Here is a 19,379-nt window from a genome sequence, read left to right as displayed (position 1 = left end):
AGAATGGTTGCTCAACTTGAAGAACGTAACCAATGTTAATGAATTGTACACGTAAAAATGGTTGAGGTGGTGTATGTTGTGCTGTGTATATTTCCACAACAACACAACAAAATAATTTTTTTCAAAGCAAATAATTTTTTTTTTTTAATTCTCTAAGTAAGAATTAAGATTTGAAAAAGAGGACTCAGTGCTTAGTGAGTACTGAGCTTCTGTGAAGGGTGATGGTATAAATTGGGAATGTATAAGGGTAATGGTTGAAAAACATGGTGAACATAATTAATGTCCCAGAACTTCACATGTGAAGATTGTTGAAATTGTCAACTGTTTTGTTTCATATATATGTACCACAATAAAAAATATATTTTAAAAAAATGAAGAGCTAAGATTTGACAGTATGGTCCCTCTAAAGATACTCAAGTGTGAACAGAAAAAGATTAAAAAAAAAAAAAAAAGAACCCTTATGAGTTTTACGTGTGAGTCAAAATTATGCTGTGAAGCATAAAACAAAATGAGACTAACAGTCCAGGGACAAGGAGCAGAAGGCAGGAAGGGACAGGAAAGCTGGTAATAGGGAACTCAAGGTTGAGAAGGAACAGTGTTGACATGTCGTGGGGTTGTTAACCATTGTCATAAAACAATATGTGTACTATAATAAGAAACTATTCTGTAAACCTTCATGTAAAGTACAATTTAAAAAAAATTATGCTGTGACTCCACATTACTTTCTGTACCATGAATGAAGCATAGACTCTGGGCTCCTCATACCACACTCAGAGTAGGGCTTGAATTCTGAAAACTGGGTGTGCAAGAAGAGACACAAACCATTCAATACAAAGGCAACTACCAGTTGCCGTCAAGTAGATTCTGACACATAGCGACCCTATAGGACAGAATAGAACTGCCCCATATAGAGTTTCCAGGTAGCACCTGGTAGATTTGAACTGCCAACCTTTTGGTTAGTAGCCATAGCTCCTAACCACTATGCCACCAGGGTTTCCAAAGGCACCTAGGGTAGTGAAAAACCAAAACCAAACCCGTTGCCATCGGGTCGATTCCAACTCATAGCGACCCTATAGGTCGGAGTAGAACTGCCCCACAGGGTTTCCAAGGAGCGGCTGGTGGATTCAAACTGCTGACCTTTTGGTTAGCAGCCCAGCTTTTAACCACTGTGCAACCAGGGCTCCAGGGTAGTGAAGGGACCAGAAATTGTGTTCCAGAAGCAAGGAATTTGGAGAAATCTGAGGTTTTCCTTCCAATATCTGAAAAGCTACCAGGTAGAAGAGAGATTAGACATGTTCTGTGTAAGCATAATGGGTTCAGCTAGGACCAGTAGACAGTATCTAGAGACAGATTTTGTTTTAAGTATTGCTAAATCTCAGAACTGCCCTGAGATTGAATGGACTCCCTTGGGTGTGGTAGTAAGTTCACCATCACTGAATGTATTCAAGTATAACGTGGAAGGTCACGTAGCAGTGACACCACAAAAGAGATTAAAATACAGGGGAGAAGAAGGTGTGGTCTTTAAAGTACCTTTCACTTGTGAAACTAAGCATGACACAATCAATGAAATCATTGGGATAGGTGTGGCTTAAAAGAAAAATCCTAAGACTTATTGTGACATTTCATACATCATCCCCCCTCATCCTCAATCCTAAGAAATAGTAGCGTGTTAGAGTGTGAACATGCCATCTTCATCTTCTGTTTCAAGATGTATGTCATTAAGGACATTTTTATTTTCTCCAGCGTTGTTCAGCCTTAAAGAAAAAAGAGATACTGATATTAATGGGAAACACCAACACCAGGGAAAAAAAAAAAAAGGGATGCTGCTGAATTACAAAGAAACCAACCAAAGGCTGTTAGTGCTAAAAGGGATTGTAGTCTATCCAGTCCAAGCCCCACATTTTACAGATGGGAAAAATGAGGCCATGGGAGGTAAAGGGCTTTTGTTAATCTATTATAGTAAGAGAATTGAAAAGTTTGTAAAGTAGCAGAATATAAAACAATTACCTAAATATGTTTATTTACCAGAAAGATTTTCAAGCATGGCCTCAGAAAGTCACCTCACTGGGCCTCAGTTTCCCTACTTGTTAATATTTGTTAATAAATACAGTGGTATTGTTACAATTATTGAGTGAAGGGAGAGCCTTCATCAACAGTTTGCACAAAATCATTCCTTTTCCAAATATCTATAGAATAAGGCAGATATCCAAATCTCTTTCCAGAGATTCCTCAAACACTATTTAAAAAACAAACCAAAACAAAAAACCCTACTCCAAAGGTCTGATTGGGCAGAGGAACTGAATCACAGGAATGATACTCTACAAGTTGCGTTATTCTCCATACTGCCAACTCTCCTCTCAATGAACTCAATTTAACAATGTTCTTTTAAAGTGAGTCACCCAGAATCGAACAATTTGAAGCACAGAATAGAGTGACGTATCACCTTCTTTTTTTTGCATGCTATACTTCTATTAATGCAACATGCCTTTGTATTTGCATTCTGAACAGATGTGACGCAGTATTAAGAGAGAGATAGGTTAATGTGAGTTAAATCTCCACATCTTTTTCACCTCTAATGCCACATGTCTCGGACCTCGTGTTTAATCAGAACATGAGCACAAGTCATTAAATTGCTGAGTAGTATGTAATCATTTGTAACAACCTGTACAATCATTACAACAATCAATCATGCAAAATGAATTACCTTGTGTGTTTCTGCAAACAGTTGGTTTTCATGACTCTCACTGAAAAGACAAGGCAGCAGTGTGAGCAGAGTAGCTGGGCTAGGACATGTAAATGCCCGGAGAAGCCAGAAGCTGCCTTGCAAAGAGCAATGCTGGCCCAAAGATGAGAAGTTAGGGACTGGCTTTCACAGGAAAAGCCCTCCTTCTCTCAGGCCGAAGGATGCTTCTGGCAAATGATTTCTTCTTAGGCCCCCCAAGGGAATCCTTGGGTGGCTTAAATGGTTAAGCACTCAACTACTAGCCAAAAGGTTCAAATCCACCCAGAGGCACCTTGGAAAACAGGCCTGGCGACCTGCTATGGAGCAGTTCTACTCTACACACATGGGGTCACCACAAGTGAGAATCAACTCAATAGCCACTAACAGCAACAGGTCCCCAAGCAGTGCCCATTAATTACAAAGTTGTTCTGACTTTGTGGGCAACGGTGTTAAGCCAATTTGTTATTGAGTCATTTGCTCACCCAGAATTCAAGTACCCACTTGGGGTTTAAAACATTTCTTTGTGAGACATACTTTGAATTTTCCCAAACTGTAACCTGTGCCTTTGTATGAGGACTAATAGTAGGCTTCCAGTAAGTTGCAAATTTCCCTTTCAGTATTCACCTGGGATAGGTGTTATCATATACAAGTTTCACTACCATTGCTCAAACCAGCTGAGATGGTTACTAGTGTTACTTTCTCACTTAGTACCTCGAGGAGTGCCTGGATGGTGCAAACAGTTAATATGCTTGGTTGCTAACCAAAAAGTTAGAGGTTCAACTCCACCCAGAAGCACCTCAGAAGAAAGGCCTGATGATCTACTTCTCAAAAATCAGCCATTGAAAACCTTGAGTTGCACAGTTCTACTCTGACACACATGGGGTTGCTATGAGTCCACATCAACTCCACGGTAACAGGCAATGCCTTGAAACAACTTCTGTTCATGACCATAAAACAATGTTTCTCCATTTTACAATAGAACCAGATGCCATGCACCTATACTTGGCATGGAAATTGTAAACCCTGTTTCAAGGCTTATTTTTGCAAGGTTTCTTAAATTTGGGGAGGGAGGTACTAAGTCATGGACCAGTATGAGAATCTAATAAAACTATGGACCCCGTCCCTTGATAAACACAGATATGAACATGCAAGCACTTCTGCACATGATTTCAAAGAATTCACTTTTCCCCTGAAGTCGACCGGTGAACCCTATATTGAGAAAACCTACTTTATGGGGACAAAGAAGATCAGGATCATTCAAGCTTTTCTTCCTCAGGTCCATCCTGGCTAAATGAAGAGGCTGAGCCAGGATTTCCTCAGCCCTAAGAGAGTGATAGTAATGGTACTTTCCACATAAGACAGTAGTAAGCATGAAATGAATCAGGCACATCAAGAGCGTAGCATCAGGATGGCACAGAGTTGCTGTTAGCTACCACTGAGTCAGCCCCCAATGCATGGCGACCCAATGCACAAGGAGAAGAAACGCTGCCTGGTCCTGCACCATCCCTATGATTGGTTGGTTGCAGATCTGATTGTTGTGATCCATAGGGTTTTTATTGGTTGATTTTTGGAAGTAGATCACTAGGTTTTTCTTCCTAGTCCACCTTGATCTGGAAGCTCTGCTGAAACCTGTTCAGCATCACAGCAACACACAAGCCTCCACTGACAAACGGGTGGTGGCTGTGCATGAGATACACTGGCTGAGAATCAAACCCGGGTTTCCCACATGCAAGGTGAGAATTCTACCACTGCCCCTCACGTGGCACAGAGTAAATATCCAATAAATGAAGCTACTCTTCCATAAGCCATTTGTATCTCATGGAAAACGAGTTTAACTGTTACATTGTTGAGTAGGATAGGGACAGTGATAGAAATTTGACACTCTAGGGAGGGGAGAAAGGGACAGCAAGCAGAAAAAACCCACTTCCAGATCTGCCTGGTGTCCCCATGGCTCTGAAGGGCCCCATCCCACCTGGTCCTGCCCTCCTTACCTCGCAGGAGAAACCCCAAGAGCAACAGGAACACCACAAATCCCACGCAGGGAGCAATGATTATCAGCAGGTCAGAGCTGTTGGACGTTTTCATCTGGTGAGACACAGGGAAGGCAATCAGCTCATTCATTTCTGAATGTCAGCGTCACAGGAGTTTCCCGTCCCAATAATACCTTCCAATCACTAGCAGCGGCAAACATTTCATCACTATTTGCCCAGTGTGCCTCAAAATCAAAACAAACCAGCCTTACAAAATTGAAATTTCTAAAACATCTCTGAAAATCTGAACAATTTTACCCACACCCCGAAATTCCCTAAGTCTTAGACATCAGGCATATGGGACTGTGGGGCTCAGGGCTCTGAAGATAAAAAATAACTGTGTTCCAAGTATCCATCAACAAATGAGTGGATAAACAAAATATGCTGCACACATAAAATGGAATGTTATTCCGCAATAAAGAGAAATGAAGTTCTGATATATATTACAAGTTGGATGAACCTTGAAAATGTTATGCTGGGTGAAATACGTCAAACATAAAAGGACAAATACTGTATAATGCCACTTATATGAAACAGTTAACACACTTGGCTGCTAACCAAAAGCTGGAGGTTCAAGTTCACCCAGAGGTGCCTCAGAAGAAAGCCTGACAATCTACTTCAGAAAAATCAGCCATTGAAAACCTCATGGAGCACAGTTCTACTCTGCCACACATAGGGTCCCTAGGAGTCGGAATTAGCTCAACGGCAAGTGCTCGTGCTGCTGCATGATGCCACTTACGTGAAATAGAACAGGCAACTGCATAAAGACAGAAGTTTATCTGTGGTTACCAGGAGCTAGGGGGAGGTGGGAATAAGTAGTTATTGCTGAAGGCGCGCTGAGTTTCGGTTTGGGGTGATAAAAATCTTTTGGAAATGGATAGAGGTGATGGTAGCACAACATGATTAATGTAATTAATGTCACTGAATTGTACACATAAAAATGGTTGAAATGACAAATGTTTTGTTATATGTATTTTATCACAATACAAAAAAATTTAAGAAAAGATTTTTAAAAACTGTGTTGTGAGCTGTGTTTTCCATGATCAAATCTCCTTCCTGGCTACTGCCTAAATCTTTTGAACTTTTCCTAGCCCTGTACATTTCCTTTCATGGCCGACTTAGGCTTCTAGAGCAAACAGGATTAAAGAAAAAATGGAGCTCAATTTTAAATTTTCTACAGCAGTGGTTCTCAAAGAGTAGTTGGGGGTGGCCCACGAGATTGAAACAATTTTCATGAGACATTATTTGCCATTTTCACTTGCATTCTCTCTGGAGATGTACAGTGGAGTTTCCCAGAGGCTATGTAAGGTGTGATGACGTCATCACCCAGATGCATACAGACTGTGTGACGCAGATACACACTCCCTCTGCCTCCTGTTAAGCCAGACTTTTAATGAGATTTGCAAAAATGTAAAACAATGCCACTCTTCTCACTATTTTTTCTATTTGGGAAAATATAGTTATTTTTCATATGACGTGTGTTATTCATGTTAACATGTAATGGATTTGCTATTGATATTTTTTAATGAATTAATAAAATTTTTTAATGGCTCAGTTTTAATTTATAAGAGTATAAAGTCGCCCTGACACCAAAGAGCTTGAGAAGTGCTACTCTGCAGGCAGGCATCTAGGCATCAGAATCACGGTTCTTGTAAAGGCTACACCATCACCCATTGCCCAGGCCATGTTCTATTTCCTGCTCATCCTGTCCTGCCTCCAACACACAAATCACAGAGCCAGTGGGACAGCAGCAAGGACAAGACAAAAGACTGGATGTCTTTGAGGAGATATATGGGGAAGAAGAAAGGGGGGATGGGGACCTTTACTTTTCCTTTAGAGACTTCCTTGCTGCCTGAAGTTTTTACTTAAAGCAGCTTGAGTTCACTTTTGTAATAATAAAAATAAATGAAGGTTACCATCGGAAAATGAGAGGAAAACTGGTGGCAGGTGTTGATTGGGCAGGATGTCATTGATCCTGGGCCACAGAAAAGGAGCACATAATGATTTTGCACATGCACTTTTTTGTACTTTTTTCCCCGTTTCCTTTTCAAAACACCTGCACATACAGAAGTAAAAATATCAATGTTTTTTCTGCCAAGACTACAAGTCTACAGATTTCTTAGCTATTTCATAATAGTTGCAATGCATTTTGCAACTCCCTGATCCTGCACTCCTTGATCCATCTCTGCAAACCTCTACTGTGAATTTTAAAAATGTAGGTTATAGAGTTCACATCCTTCTCCAACTTTTTACCTGTTCTGATTTAACTTCATTGTGCACAAGAATTGCCGTCTCAGACCCTGGGAAGGAAAAAGAGAAGAAAATGCTTATATTACCTATGGAAGAATTAAATACCACATCCTGAAATAGGTATTTCAAGTCCATCTGGAATTTCAGCTGATGTGTTTAATTTTTTAATCCCATCTTTCCTTTTTTATGTAATGTATTTATGCACATTTGTCTTGGTAGGATTTTGTCTAAGCCTTATCTGTTATCCAACATTATCCCCCAGAAAAATCTCTACTTTATACACGGGTAGAGTGAGGTATTGGGCCAGCTGGCAGTTTGGTCTAAGTTTTCTGTAGGCCCTAGCAGGGCATGCAGAATTTTTATCAGATTTGTCAGTATGTCCTCAACAAATATTTATTGAGCACATATCAGAGGCCATGCACTCCACTAGCTGTACCATGAACCTCATATGATTTATAATTTAGTGGAGAAAATCAAATTTAAAGAAATAATTCAAATAGTTGGAAAAATAATACATTAAAATTGTGCAAAATGGTGGGAAGAAATAGTGCAGAATGTTCTAGGGGCATCTAATGAGGGTGTCTGACCTGTTCTGGAAGGTCAAGGAAAGCTTCCTTGAGAATGTGAAGATGAAGCTGCACCATGGAGTCACATATTCATAACCAATAGTTGAATTCAACAAGGGAGTCGCTCTGAGAATCTACGAAGTGCTAAGCACTGGTGGTGGTGCAAACAGTTAACACACTTGTCTGTTAACCAAACGGTTGGAGGTTCAAGTTCACCCAGAGGTGCCTCGGAAGAAAGGCCTGGTGATTGACTTGTTAAAAACCAGCCATTGAAAACCCTATGGATTACAGTTCTATCCTGACACACACGGGGTCCCAAGGAGTCAGAATTGGCTTCACAGCAACTGCTGTTGCTGCTGCTGCAAGCACTGTTCTGGGCACGGAGAACACTGAGATGAATATGGCATGGCCCCTTCCCTCAAGAAATTTACAATAGGACAGGGAGAACAAAAAAAGATTTCAGCCCAACCAGTCCAGTGTATTGATAGCGCATGCACAGACTGTGGGGGTTGGGGGGCAGGGAGCGGGGGGGTTGCACAGGAGAGACGCACTTAGACCAAGTTCAATGAAAGCTTCATTAGAATTAAGCTCCTTGAGGACAAAGTCCATTATCTGTTTGCTCCACACGGGGACCCCAACACTGCCTGGCATACACTTCTTGTTGTTGTTAGGGGCCGTTGATTTGATCTCAACTCCTAACAATCCCGTGTGACAGAACAGAACTGCCCCATAGGGTTTTCTAGGTTGTAATCTTTACGGGAGCCCATCTCCAGATCTTTCTCCCATGGAGCCACTGGGTGGATTCAAACTGCCAACCTTTTGGTAAGCAGCCAAGTGTTCAACCATTGTGCTGCCAGGGGTCTTTGGCACATGCTTGGTGCTCGATAGATACCTGTTAAATGAATAACAACTGGGTTGAGTTAAGGTTGTGTAAGAATTAGGCAAAGAGAGGTGGAAAGGGCATTCCAGGTAGACAGAATAGCATTACCAAAACTATGGAAGCAGGAAAGTTTGGTGCCCATGGCTAATGGCAAGCAGCTCTTCAGGTGTAAAATGAGGGGTGGCCAGTGGTAGGAAAGAAAATGAGGAGGTGGATGAGAACCCAGAGAGCGTTGTGTTTCTGGCTGGTAAAGTCTCCGTTTGATTCTGTGAGAACTACGGAAACATTTTAAGCATTATATGATCCAGTTAGGAGGAGAAGGGAGCAGCTAGGATGACAGATATCATCTGATTCCAGACCTGGAATTCAGAGCTAGTAGAAATAAAGTGAGATTTCTGAAGTTCTTAGGAGGAAGATCAGTGGGATAAGGACAGTGACTGTCGGGGAAAGAAAGAAGCTTCTTAGATAACTCCCAGGTTTCCGCCTGCCACACTGGGCCTTTGCCTGAACCATCCCCTGAGGTTGCAGCCAGGAAGCAGAGCAGGAGTGTAAGTCTCGGGGAGAAAGGTGATGAGCTCTGATTTAGATGCATGAAGTTTAAGGCTCCTGTGGGACACATGCAAACACTGTTCGCCTAACAAGTAGCTGATATATTTAAATCTGAATCAAACTCAGAAAACAGCCAGAGCTGGAGGTACTGATTTGGAAGTCAACAGAATCCAAAAAAAAAAAAAACCAAACCCAGTGCTGTCGAATCGATTCCAACTCACAGTGACCCCACAGGACAGAGTAGAACTGTCCCGTACGGTTTCCAAGGGGCGGCTGGTGGATTTGAACTGCTGACCTTTTGGTTAGCAGCTGAGTTCTTAACCGCTATGCAGACAGAAGAGCAAAATCCTGGAAATACCAGCACTAAAAAATTAGGCAGAGGAGGCAGAGGAGAAAGAGGCAGAAGAAACTGTCAGAGAGATCAGAAGTGAGAGCAGTATCACAGAATCCAAGGCAGGAAAAAAACTGTACAGAAAAAAAAAAAAGTTGCTTACTAAGTCATATGTACAATAAAACATTAAAATAGAAACAGAGCATAAAAACCATATATATAGAGGGGCTGAATATAACAAATACCTAGAATAATAATTACTGTAACTAATCATTAAGCTTCCTCGCACTCAAGGGCAAAAGAAGACTCTGACAGATTTTGTAAGGCTCGTAATTTTGTAGAAAAGAGATTATTTGTCCATTAGGAAAAGTGACTTGTTGAATGCCTAGGAGCATACAACTCTAAGGGGAAAATTCAGCACGTTTTCATATCCTACAACCAGGTTATTGTGGTTGTTTTCTCTCTATTATCCCCTAGAGCTGGAAATTGCAGGTAAGAATTCAAAACTCCTACCCTTGTTCTGTCAAAATCCTGTCTTATTATAATCATTTGTGATGGATAAGTCTGAAATTGAAAACATCAAAGAGAAAAGTCAGCCTGGGTCACCTTTACAGAGCTAATCTGTATTTTAAATTGGAATTGTCTAATGGGAGAGACATTTTGCTAACACAAACAGCGCCTTTTCCTTCCTCTTGTTCCAAAAATGCCAAAAGCCCGAATGGAAAGCACTCTGAAGGCTACAGTGTCGTGAAGAAAACAGCAACAGGAAACACAAGATGATGGTGATCACTCTTCATTGTGAAAAGCAGCAATGCCAACAGGGAGGGACTGGGGCTAGGGGTGACAAGCCAAGACTTCTGGTTTTGGAGTCCTCTGTGCTCCCTGGACCTTAGATTCTCAAGGTCCTGAGTTCTGGCACAAGTACATCTGGGCAAAGGCAGGGGCCTCTCAAAACTTTCAAGTAAAGCAATTTTGCAAGGTTAAGTGTGCAACTACTAGCCAAAAGATTGGTGGTTCGAACCCCCTCAGAGGCACCTCAGAAGACAGGCCTGGCGATCTGCTTCCAAAAGTTCACAGCCTTGAAAACTGTATGGAGCACAGTTCTACTCTGACACGCATGGATGTCCATGAGTTGCAATCGACTTGACCGCAAATAACAACAGCACAACTTGAAAGGAGGAAAGTGGCCTTTGATGGGAGCGATCAACCTTAGAAAGAGGCAGGAAACGGGTACTGAGCACAAGTAAGAAGACCAAGTCTAGTCGAAAGGTCTAGCATTAGACTCAAAAGGGAATTAATCTAATGTCATATTATTAACATGAACTTTTTCTATATACTCAGCCTATTTCATTTAATCCTCACAAGCAACCTGTGAGGTAGACATTATCTCATATTGTCACTGAGAAAACTGAGGCCCAAGGGTTTAAGCACTGTGATCAGTGTTGGGCAGTTTGTAACTGGTAGCTCTGAGATTTCAGCCTGATTGACATCAAAACCTGTGTTCTGACTGCTCTCATTATACTGCATCTTAAGCACAACTGTACCATGTACATTTCTTGTCCTACTGGACTGCTGGCATTCCTGGATGGTGCAAACTGTTAACACGCCTGATGCTAACCAAAAGACAAGGTTCAAGCTCACCCAAAAGCACCTCGGAAGAAAGGACTGACAATCTACTTTCAAAAAGAAAAAAATTCAGCCACTGAAACCCTATGGAGCACAGTCCTACTCCGAACCACATGGAGTCACCATGAGTCAGAATCAACCCATCAGCAACTGGTTTGGTTTTGATTGACTGGACTGCAAGGAGAATGTTCAAGACAGAGACTTGCATTGAATCTAGAAAAAAAGATAGTTCAGAACAGTGGTCTCTAAACAGGGCTCAGTGCTCACCAGGAGTGTGCAAGGCCATCCACGGGATGTGGGGAAAATGAGAAATTCTATTTATATTTTTTAAATACCATCGTTTAAAAACATGTTTGGGAGGGACAAACTTAAAAAGGGGCATAATGTATTATTATGGAGGTACGTGTAAACAAATTATAAATAAATATTTTATTAATAAAAATCCATTATTAATCTGGTGTAGAGAAGAAGGATGGGTCATTTGCCTCTCAAACATAGCTTAGAGACTGTGGTAGGCAGAATAATGATCCCCCCAGAGATGTCCATGACCTAATCCCCAGAACATGTGTGTATGTTACCTTACACAACAAAAGGGACTTTGCAATGTGATTAAATTAAGCATATTGAGAAAGGGAGATCATCCTGGGTTATTTGGGTGAACCCAATGTAAAGAAAAAGGGTTCTTGTAAGAGGAAGGCAAGAAGGGCAAAGTCAGGGAGGAGATGTAAGTATAGAAAAAAAGGTGAGAGAGAGAAACAAAAACAGAGAAAAAGATTTGAGGAGGCTGCAATGTTGGCTCTGAAGATGGAGGAAGGGTCCAGAGCCAAAGAATGCAAGAGGTCTCTAGACTCTTGAAATGGCATGGGTTCTCCCCTGGGACCTCCACAAGGAATCAGCCCTGTCCACACCTCGATTTTAGGACTTCTAACCTCCAGAAGTATAAGATAATACATTGTTGTTGTTTTAAGTCCCTAAATTTGTGGACTTAAAACTGGACTATATGAAAAGCTAGACTATATGAAGAAGAACACAGCCTTAGGATTTGAGGAAGACTCATTAACAACCTGTGATATACAGATGACACAACCTTGCTTGCTGAAAGAGAAGAGGACTTGAAACACTGATGAAGATCAACGACCACAGCCTTCGGTATGGATTACATCTCAACATAATGAAAACAAAAATCCTCACACTGGACCAATAAGCAATATCATGATAAATGGAGAAAAGATTGAAGTTGTCAAGGATTTCATTTCACTTGGATCCACAATCAATGCCGGTGGAAGCAGTGGTGAAGAAATCAAATGATGTATTGCATTGGGCAGAACTGCTGCAAAAGACTTCTTTAAAGTATTAAGAAGCAAATATGTCACTTAGAGGACTAAGGTGTGCCTGACCTAAGCCACGATATTTTCAGTTACCTCATATGCATGCAAAAGCTGGACAATGAATAAGGAAGACTGAAGAAGAATTGATGGATTTGAATTATGGTGATGGTGAATAATACTGAATATACCATGGACTTCCAGAACACCGAACAAATCTGTCTTCAAAGAAGTACAGCCAGAATGCTCCTTAGAAGCGAGGAAGGCAAGACTTCATCTTACATACTTTGGACGTGTTATCGGGAGGCACCAGTCCCTGGAGAAGGACATCATGCTTGGTAAAATAGAGGATCAGTGAAAAAGAAGAAGACCCTTAATGAGATAGATTGATACAGTGGCTACAACAATGGGCTCAAACATAGCAACGACTGTGAGGATGGCACAGGACCACGCAGTGTTTTGTTCTGTTGTATACAGGGTCACTGTGAGTCAGAACCGACTCAACAGCACCTAACAACAACAACAAGTTGTGGTAATTCATTACAGCAGCAATAGGAAATTAATACAGAGAAATCAGTCATTAAAATCTTCCAAGGCACATACAAAACTGAGAACAGCAGCTCTGGGGCTGGGCACCAGAGATGAAAGGAAAATTGACTTTTCATTTTAAGCTTTTTGTGTACTTTGTACTTTTGCCAGGTATGTGTATTAACTATTTTTTAAAAAAGAAGTTAATTACCAGTAAAGATATACAAATGGCAGATAAGCACATGAAAAGATGTTCAATGTCATTATCTATCAGGGAAATATAAGTCAAAACCACAAAATGAGACCACTTACCACCCAGTAAGATGCCTAGAATCAAAAAGTCAGATAATAACAAGCGTTGACAAAGATGTGCAGAAATTGAACCCTCATGCACTGCTAACAGGGATGTAAAATGGTTTAAAAACATTGGAAATAGTCTGGCAGTTCTTCAAACGATTAAACATGGTTACTATAATGTCCAGTAATTCTACTTCTAGGTGTATATCCAAGAGAAATGAAAACATGTCCGTACAGAAATGTATATAGAAATGTTTATAGCAGCATTATTCATAGTATCCAAAAGATGGGAAAAAAAAACCCAAATGCCCATCAACTGATGAATGGAGAAACAAAGTATGGTATACCCATACAATGGAATATTATTCAGCCATAAAAAGAAATGAAGTACTGAAACTGTACATGCTTCAAAATAAATGAATCTTAAAGACATTATGCCAAGTGAAAGGAGCCAGTCACAAAATACTATCATAATTCCATTCATATAAAATGTCCAGAATATGGAAATCCATACAGACAGAAAGTAGATTAGTGGTTACCAGGGACTGGAGGAAAGAGAGATTGGAGAGTGCCTATTAATGGGCATGGGGTTTCTTTTCCAGGTGATGAAAATGTCCTAAAATTGACGGTGGTGATGGTTACACGTATCTTTGAATATACTAAAAACCATTGAATTATACACTTTAAATGGATGAATTATATCTAAACATATGTTGGGGAAAAAAAAGAGTGAAAAGAAAAAATAAAAAAGTAAGTTAATTAAAATACAGTAACAACAACAAAACAATCTTAAAATCAGCCTCACTCTTCCTGGGTCAATGTACTCACCAGTTCTTCTGATTAATATTAGGAATTCCTACAGGTTGAGAATGGGCTGACCTGAAATATACAAAATGTCAACCCCTTGGCAGCTTGAGTTCTCATTGTAAATTAGTACACTGGCTTTCTGGGTTATATTTTAATCTTGAGTTTTTGCCAAGTGTGGGTACTCTGGCAAAAATCTCTAGGCTGCAAAACTTAACCCCAGACTTTGGAGCATTATAAGTTTGCCACTCAGCCTCCCCCACTCTGTCATCCCTGGACTCTCTCCACCATCACTAAGTATTATTCCAAATTTCCTGGCTGTGTGACCTTGAGCAACACACTTCCCCTCTCTGAACCATAGTTTCTTCATCTGAAAATTGATCTTTTATGTCCTTTTGAACCTGTACAATTCTGGATGTCTTTATTTGAATGACCTGAGAAAATTATCATTACATAATATTTATTTAAGGATATAAAGCTATACTTGGTATACAGAGTGATCATAGAAATATTTAAAAATATATACACAAACACATGTATACTTTCTGCTTCCCAAAGAAAACTAAAAACAAATAGCAAAACACTAACTACATCTAACTTTGAGTAGAAATATTATGAACAATTAAAAGTTTTCTTAATTTTGTATAATTTCTAATTTTCTCAAATGCGAAAATTTAAATTATAAAATATTCTATGTATCATGTGTTAATCAATGGAAACTGACTGAGATGACCTAAGTCAAGAGCAAAGTCTTGGGGTTTGTGTCATTTCTCTGACACAATGCCACAATGACCTTCCAAGTGAATGTTATAGATTAAATTGTGTCCCCCAAAATATGTATTGAAGTCCTCCCCTTACACCTGTAAATATGATCCTGTTTGGAAATAGGGTTTTCTTGGTTATGTTAATTAGGCCACAAATGAGTGGGGGGTGGCTTCTAAATCTAATCACTTCTGAGTTATAAAACAAGCAGTATAGACACAGAGACACACAGTGAGAATAGGAAGACAGATGACAGATAGGAGCATCTAAAAGGATTGCTGGCTACTAGAAGCTAAATAGACAAGAAGAATCTCCCCCTAGGGCCATGCCCTGAATTAGGACTTCTAGCCTCCTGAACTATAAGACAATAAATTTCTGTTCCTTCAAGTCACCCACTTGTGGTATTTGTGCCACAGCAGCACTAGGTAATGAAGACAGAATTCAGTACCAAAGAGCGAGGGTGCTGCTCTAACAAATACCTAAAATGTGGAAGTGGTTTTGCAACTGCGTAATGGGTAGAGGCTGGAAGAATTTTGATGTGTTTGATGGTTAGAGCCTATATTGCCTTGAGAAGACTGTTGGTAAAATTATGGACATTAAGGGCTATTCTGATAAGGGCTCAGAAAGAATTGAGAGCTGTGGGGAAAGCTACCATCATGGACAGAATGCTGCTAGAAATGACAGCACTAAATGTGCTTCTGGGGAGGCTTCAAAAGAAATGATGAACATGTGATTGGACGCTGGAGGGAAGATGATGCTTTTTATAAAGTGGCAAAGAACTTGTATAAATTATATTCGAAGGGTGGAAAGTAGAACTTGGAAGTGATAAGCTTGGATATTTGACTGGGATTTCTAAGCAAGATCTTAAAGAAGTAGCATGGTTTCTCCGTGCCACTTACAGTAAATTGTGGGTGGAAAGAGATACGTTTAGAAATGAACTGTGGGAAAAGAAACCAGAACTTAAGGACTTGGAAAATTATATTGTAAAAACTAAAAGAGCATGTCCTTGAATTGACACCAAGGGTGTGGCTACACAATTTTTTGCTAAAGAGATTAAACTTGTAATTGATAGATCTAATCCATCACCTCAGCAGAAACTCTGTCAGCTTAGACTGAAAGGGACAGAGACAGGAAGAAATGAAGAAAAGCTGTCTGCTTTCTGGAATTCTATAAGCAGGACATGGGCCAATGGGGCTACTTGGTTGCAAACATTTGTTGTCCTCCAAGAAGAGGAAGGAACGCATCCAACAGCAGTTCAGAGATCAGCAGGAATCTCAAAAGGATAAAGGGCTTCCACTTCCTTTGTTTCAAAAGAAGGAGCCACCGCCTCTTCCATTTCAAAGAGTGGAACCACCATCCTCTAGGTTTCAAGCAGCGGGGTTGCTGCCACCTCAGTTCCTGAGGGTGAGGTTGCATTCCAAGAGAATGAGCCTCCACCCAAAGTTGAGGGGATGGGACTGCCATGCTGGTGGGCCTAGAGAACAGGGCCTCCCAGGACTGAGGGGGCAGGATCACTAACCCAGTGGGCCTGGAAGGTGGGGCTGACACCTAGGGTGGAGGGGCCTCTACCCAGAATTAGGAGAGACAATGCCCGGAATCTGGAGGATGACGCCATTGCCCAGATGTGCCTGGAAAACTGAAGATTTTTTCAAGATTTGAGAGCTAATGAGATTTGCACTTCTGGATTCTGGACTTCCTTGTTTTCTGTGACCCCTTCTATCCCTCCAATTTCTCCCATTTGGATTGGAAATATCTACCTTGTGCCTGTTCCACCATTGTACTTTAGAGAAAGATAATTTGTATTCTAGGTTTCACAAGTCCACAGATGGCGAGGAATTTTGGCCCAGAATGGAACACACCCAGAGTCTCACCCATACTTGATTTAGATGATTCAGAAGATGAAATTCTGGATTTGGAGTTGGTGCTGGAATGGGTTAAAACTTTTAGAAGGATATCATAGGATGAGCGTGTTTTGCACATGGGAAGGTTATGAATTTTGAGGGGGGGAAAAGGGTGGAATATTATGGATTGAATTGTGTTCTCCAAAAACATGTATTGAAATCTTGACCCCTATACCTGTAAATATGATCCCGTTTGGAAATAGGGTTTTATTTGCTATATTAATCAGGTCATACTCAAGTAGAATGGGCTCTAAATATCATCACTTCTGAGTTATAAAAAGAGCAGAATAGACACAGACATAAAAATTGGAAGACAGATGATGGAGACAACTGCATCTACAAGGATTGTTGGCACTACTGGAGGCTGAAATAGACCAGGAAGGATGCCCCCTGAATTCAGATACCTAGCCTCCTGAACTGTGAGAAAATAAACGTTTGTCCCTTAAAGCCACTCACTTGTGGTATTTGTATTGCTGCAGCACTAGGTAACTAAGAAGTGAAACTTTGAAGAAAGCTGTTAGACGCCCATTAACCCACAGCCAAAGGAAGGTGGGGATGGTGCTATTAGTAAAAGACACACCCTAGATGTAAAAGTACTGACATGAAGACATGTCCAAGATATGTGTATATATATGTATGTTGTTTTGTAGGTCAAAAATGGTTTTTTAAAAAATAAGCGCATATAAAAACTGGTGATATCCGAGTAGGTTATAGACTAGTTAATTGTATTGTTCCAATGTCAGTCTTTCAGTTTTGACAATGTTCTATAATTGTACTAGATATTATCATTGGAGGAAGCTGCGGGAAGATACAAGAGCTCTCTCTGTACTATTTTTGCAAGTGCTTGTGAGTCTATAATTCAGGGGCTTATCAACCCATTAGCAAGGTTCACGCAGGCTTACATTAAGGAAGGTATGATGTGGTGAAAAAGAGGTGAAATTGTGTACTACAAATTAGTAAGTAAACACAAGTAAGCCAGTGCATCCCTTGCTTATTGAGTAATCTGTCGCTGCTATAATTATTTCAAACTAAAAAGATGGTTTAAATATTAGCAACGTGGTATGGTTCAATCTAATATATGCATGTTATATAGTAGGTTTGCAGGAAAGATTTGTTGAACAAAATTGTTGAAAGAATTTTAAAGTTAAGTTTTAAAATAACATAGAAAGAATGATTCATTTTGTAAAAGATAATAATAATAATAATAATGACACATGTTACTGTGCTACTAGGAAAAAAAAATCTAGGAGGATGTAACCTAAACTGGTATAGTAATTATCTCTTTATCTGGGTCCTGCAAGGGCTTGGAATACAAGTAACTTTGACTTTATAGTGTTCTAACTTTTTCTTTTCCGAGATTATGCATTTATTCTGTAACCTGAAAAACAAATAAAGTTGAAATGTGAAAAACTAAAGCATAAAAACACCACTTCTACTTTTAAAGCACTTATGGTCGCATAGGGCAGCAGGCAATGTGCAATGCAGGTTCTGGAAGAACTGTTGAAATAGTCTCACATCTGCCCTTTCTAAGGAACATGCCCTGTGCCTGGATGGTACAGATCAAGGGTCAGCAAACTAAAGTCTACAGATCAAATCCGGCCAGCTGGCTGGCTTTGTACAGCCTGGGAGATAAGAATCTTTTTAACTGGTTGGGAAAAACATCAAAAGAAGAAGAAGAACTCATAACACATAAAACTATATCAAATTTCAACGCCCATAAATTAAGTTTTATTAGAACATAGTTGCACGTGTTTGTTTAGTATTCTATGGCTGCTTTCACAGTACAGTGGCAGAATCGAGAAGTTGCAACAGAGACTGCATGGCCAACAAAGCCTAAAGTATCTACTACCTGGCCCTTACAGAAAAAGTTTGCTGACCCCTGGCATACACAGATATTAGCTGCTGTTGAGTCAGACCCCAACTCAGGGCAATCCCATGTACAACACAATTAGACTATTGTGATCCACAGGGTTTTCATTGGCTGATTTTTGGAAGTAGACTGCCAGGCCTTTCTTCCTAGGCCATGTTAGTCTGGAAGCTCTGCTGAAACCTATTCAGCATCATAGCAACATGAAAACCTCCACTGACAAACGAGTGATGGCTGCACTTAAGATACACTGGCCAGGAATCAAACCCAGCTCTCCCAAGTGGAAGGCAAGTATTCTACCACTAAACCGTCACTGCCCTCATGATAGTCTACTGGTACAAAAGCAATGCCCATGGAGTCAGGGAATTAAATGTGCTATATCTGTGCACAATTTAATCTTAATATTTAGACTTTCCAACCCTAGTGTTAACCAGCTTCCCCTGCAATGGGGTTATACCTAAGATGGCGCACTGAACCCACTCTCTCACGCCCTCAAAGCTACGAACTACATGCAGTTTTGGAAATATCACTGAAATTTTAGGGGAGGAGGTCCTTTAAGAACTCATTTTTAACATCTTCCCTATTCCCATACCATTAGTAGAAATTTGCTTCAAAATTACTGGAGAATTCCCCTCAGAATCAATTTATTGAGCACTTACTATGTGCCTAGCACTGTGATGAGCACTTCATTTAAATGATCTCATTTAATGCTTACAAAACCTATTTTACAGATACGTAAACTGCAGCTGAAACATGTTAAGTTGCTTACCCAAAGTAACAGAGGCCTTAAAAGGAAGTTTGAACAAACTCTGAATGAATTTAAAAAAAAAAAAAAAAAAAAAAGGGGGACTCCGGCAAGATGGCGGTCTAGGCAGAAGCACCACGCCGTCCCTCCACAACAAAGATCCGAAAAACTAAGCCAAACAGAGAATCAACAATCC

At 40.3% G+C, this 19,379-nt stretch overlaps 1 protein-coding gene across 1 annotated transcript in view; it reads right to left on the bottom strand.

The window, feature by feature from the left end:
- Positions 1 to 1,669: 1,669 nt before the first annotated feature.
- TIMD4 (T cell immunoglobulin and mucin domain containing 4) overlaps positions 1,670 to 19,379 on the bottom strand; it is a 67,255-nt gene continuing 49,545 nt past the window's right edge. The window contains exons 5-7 of the mRNA XM_023726425.1: positions 7,006 to 7,052; positions 4,695 to 4,807; positions 1,670 to 1,754 (exon numbers count right to left, since the gene is read on the bottom strand). Of these exons, the coding sequence (XP_023582193.1) occupies positions 1,670 to 1,754; positions 4,695 to 4,807; positions 7,006 to 7,052 (245 nt within the window). The remainder of the gene's footprint in view (positions 1,755 to 4,694; positions 4,808 to 7,005; positions 7,053 to 19,379) is intronic.

The sequence above is a fragment of the Trichechus manatus genome, unplaced genomic scaffold, assembly GCF_000243295.1.
Source record: "Trichechus manatus latirostris isolate Lorelei unplaced genomic scaffold, TriManLat1.0 scaffold00011, whole genome shotgun sequence".
Lineage (NCBI taxonomy): Eukaryota > Metazoa > Chordata > Mammalia > Sirenia > Trichechidae > Trichechus > Trichechus manatus.
Note: the sequence above shows the minus strand (reverse complement) of the source record. Positions and strands in the feature narration are given on the sequence as shown.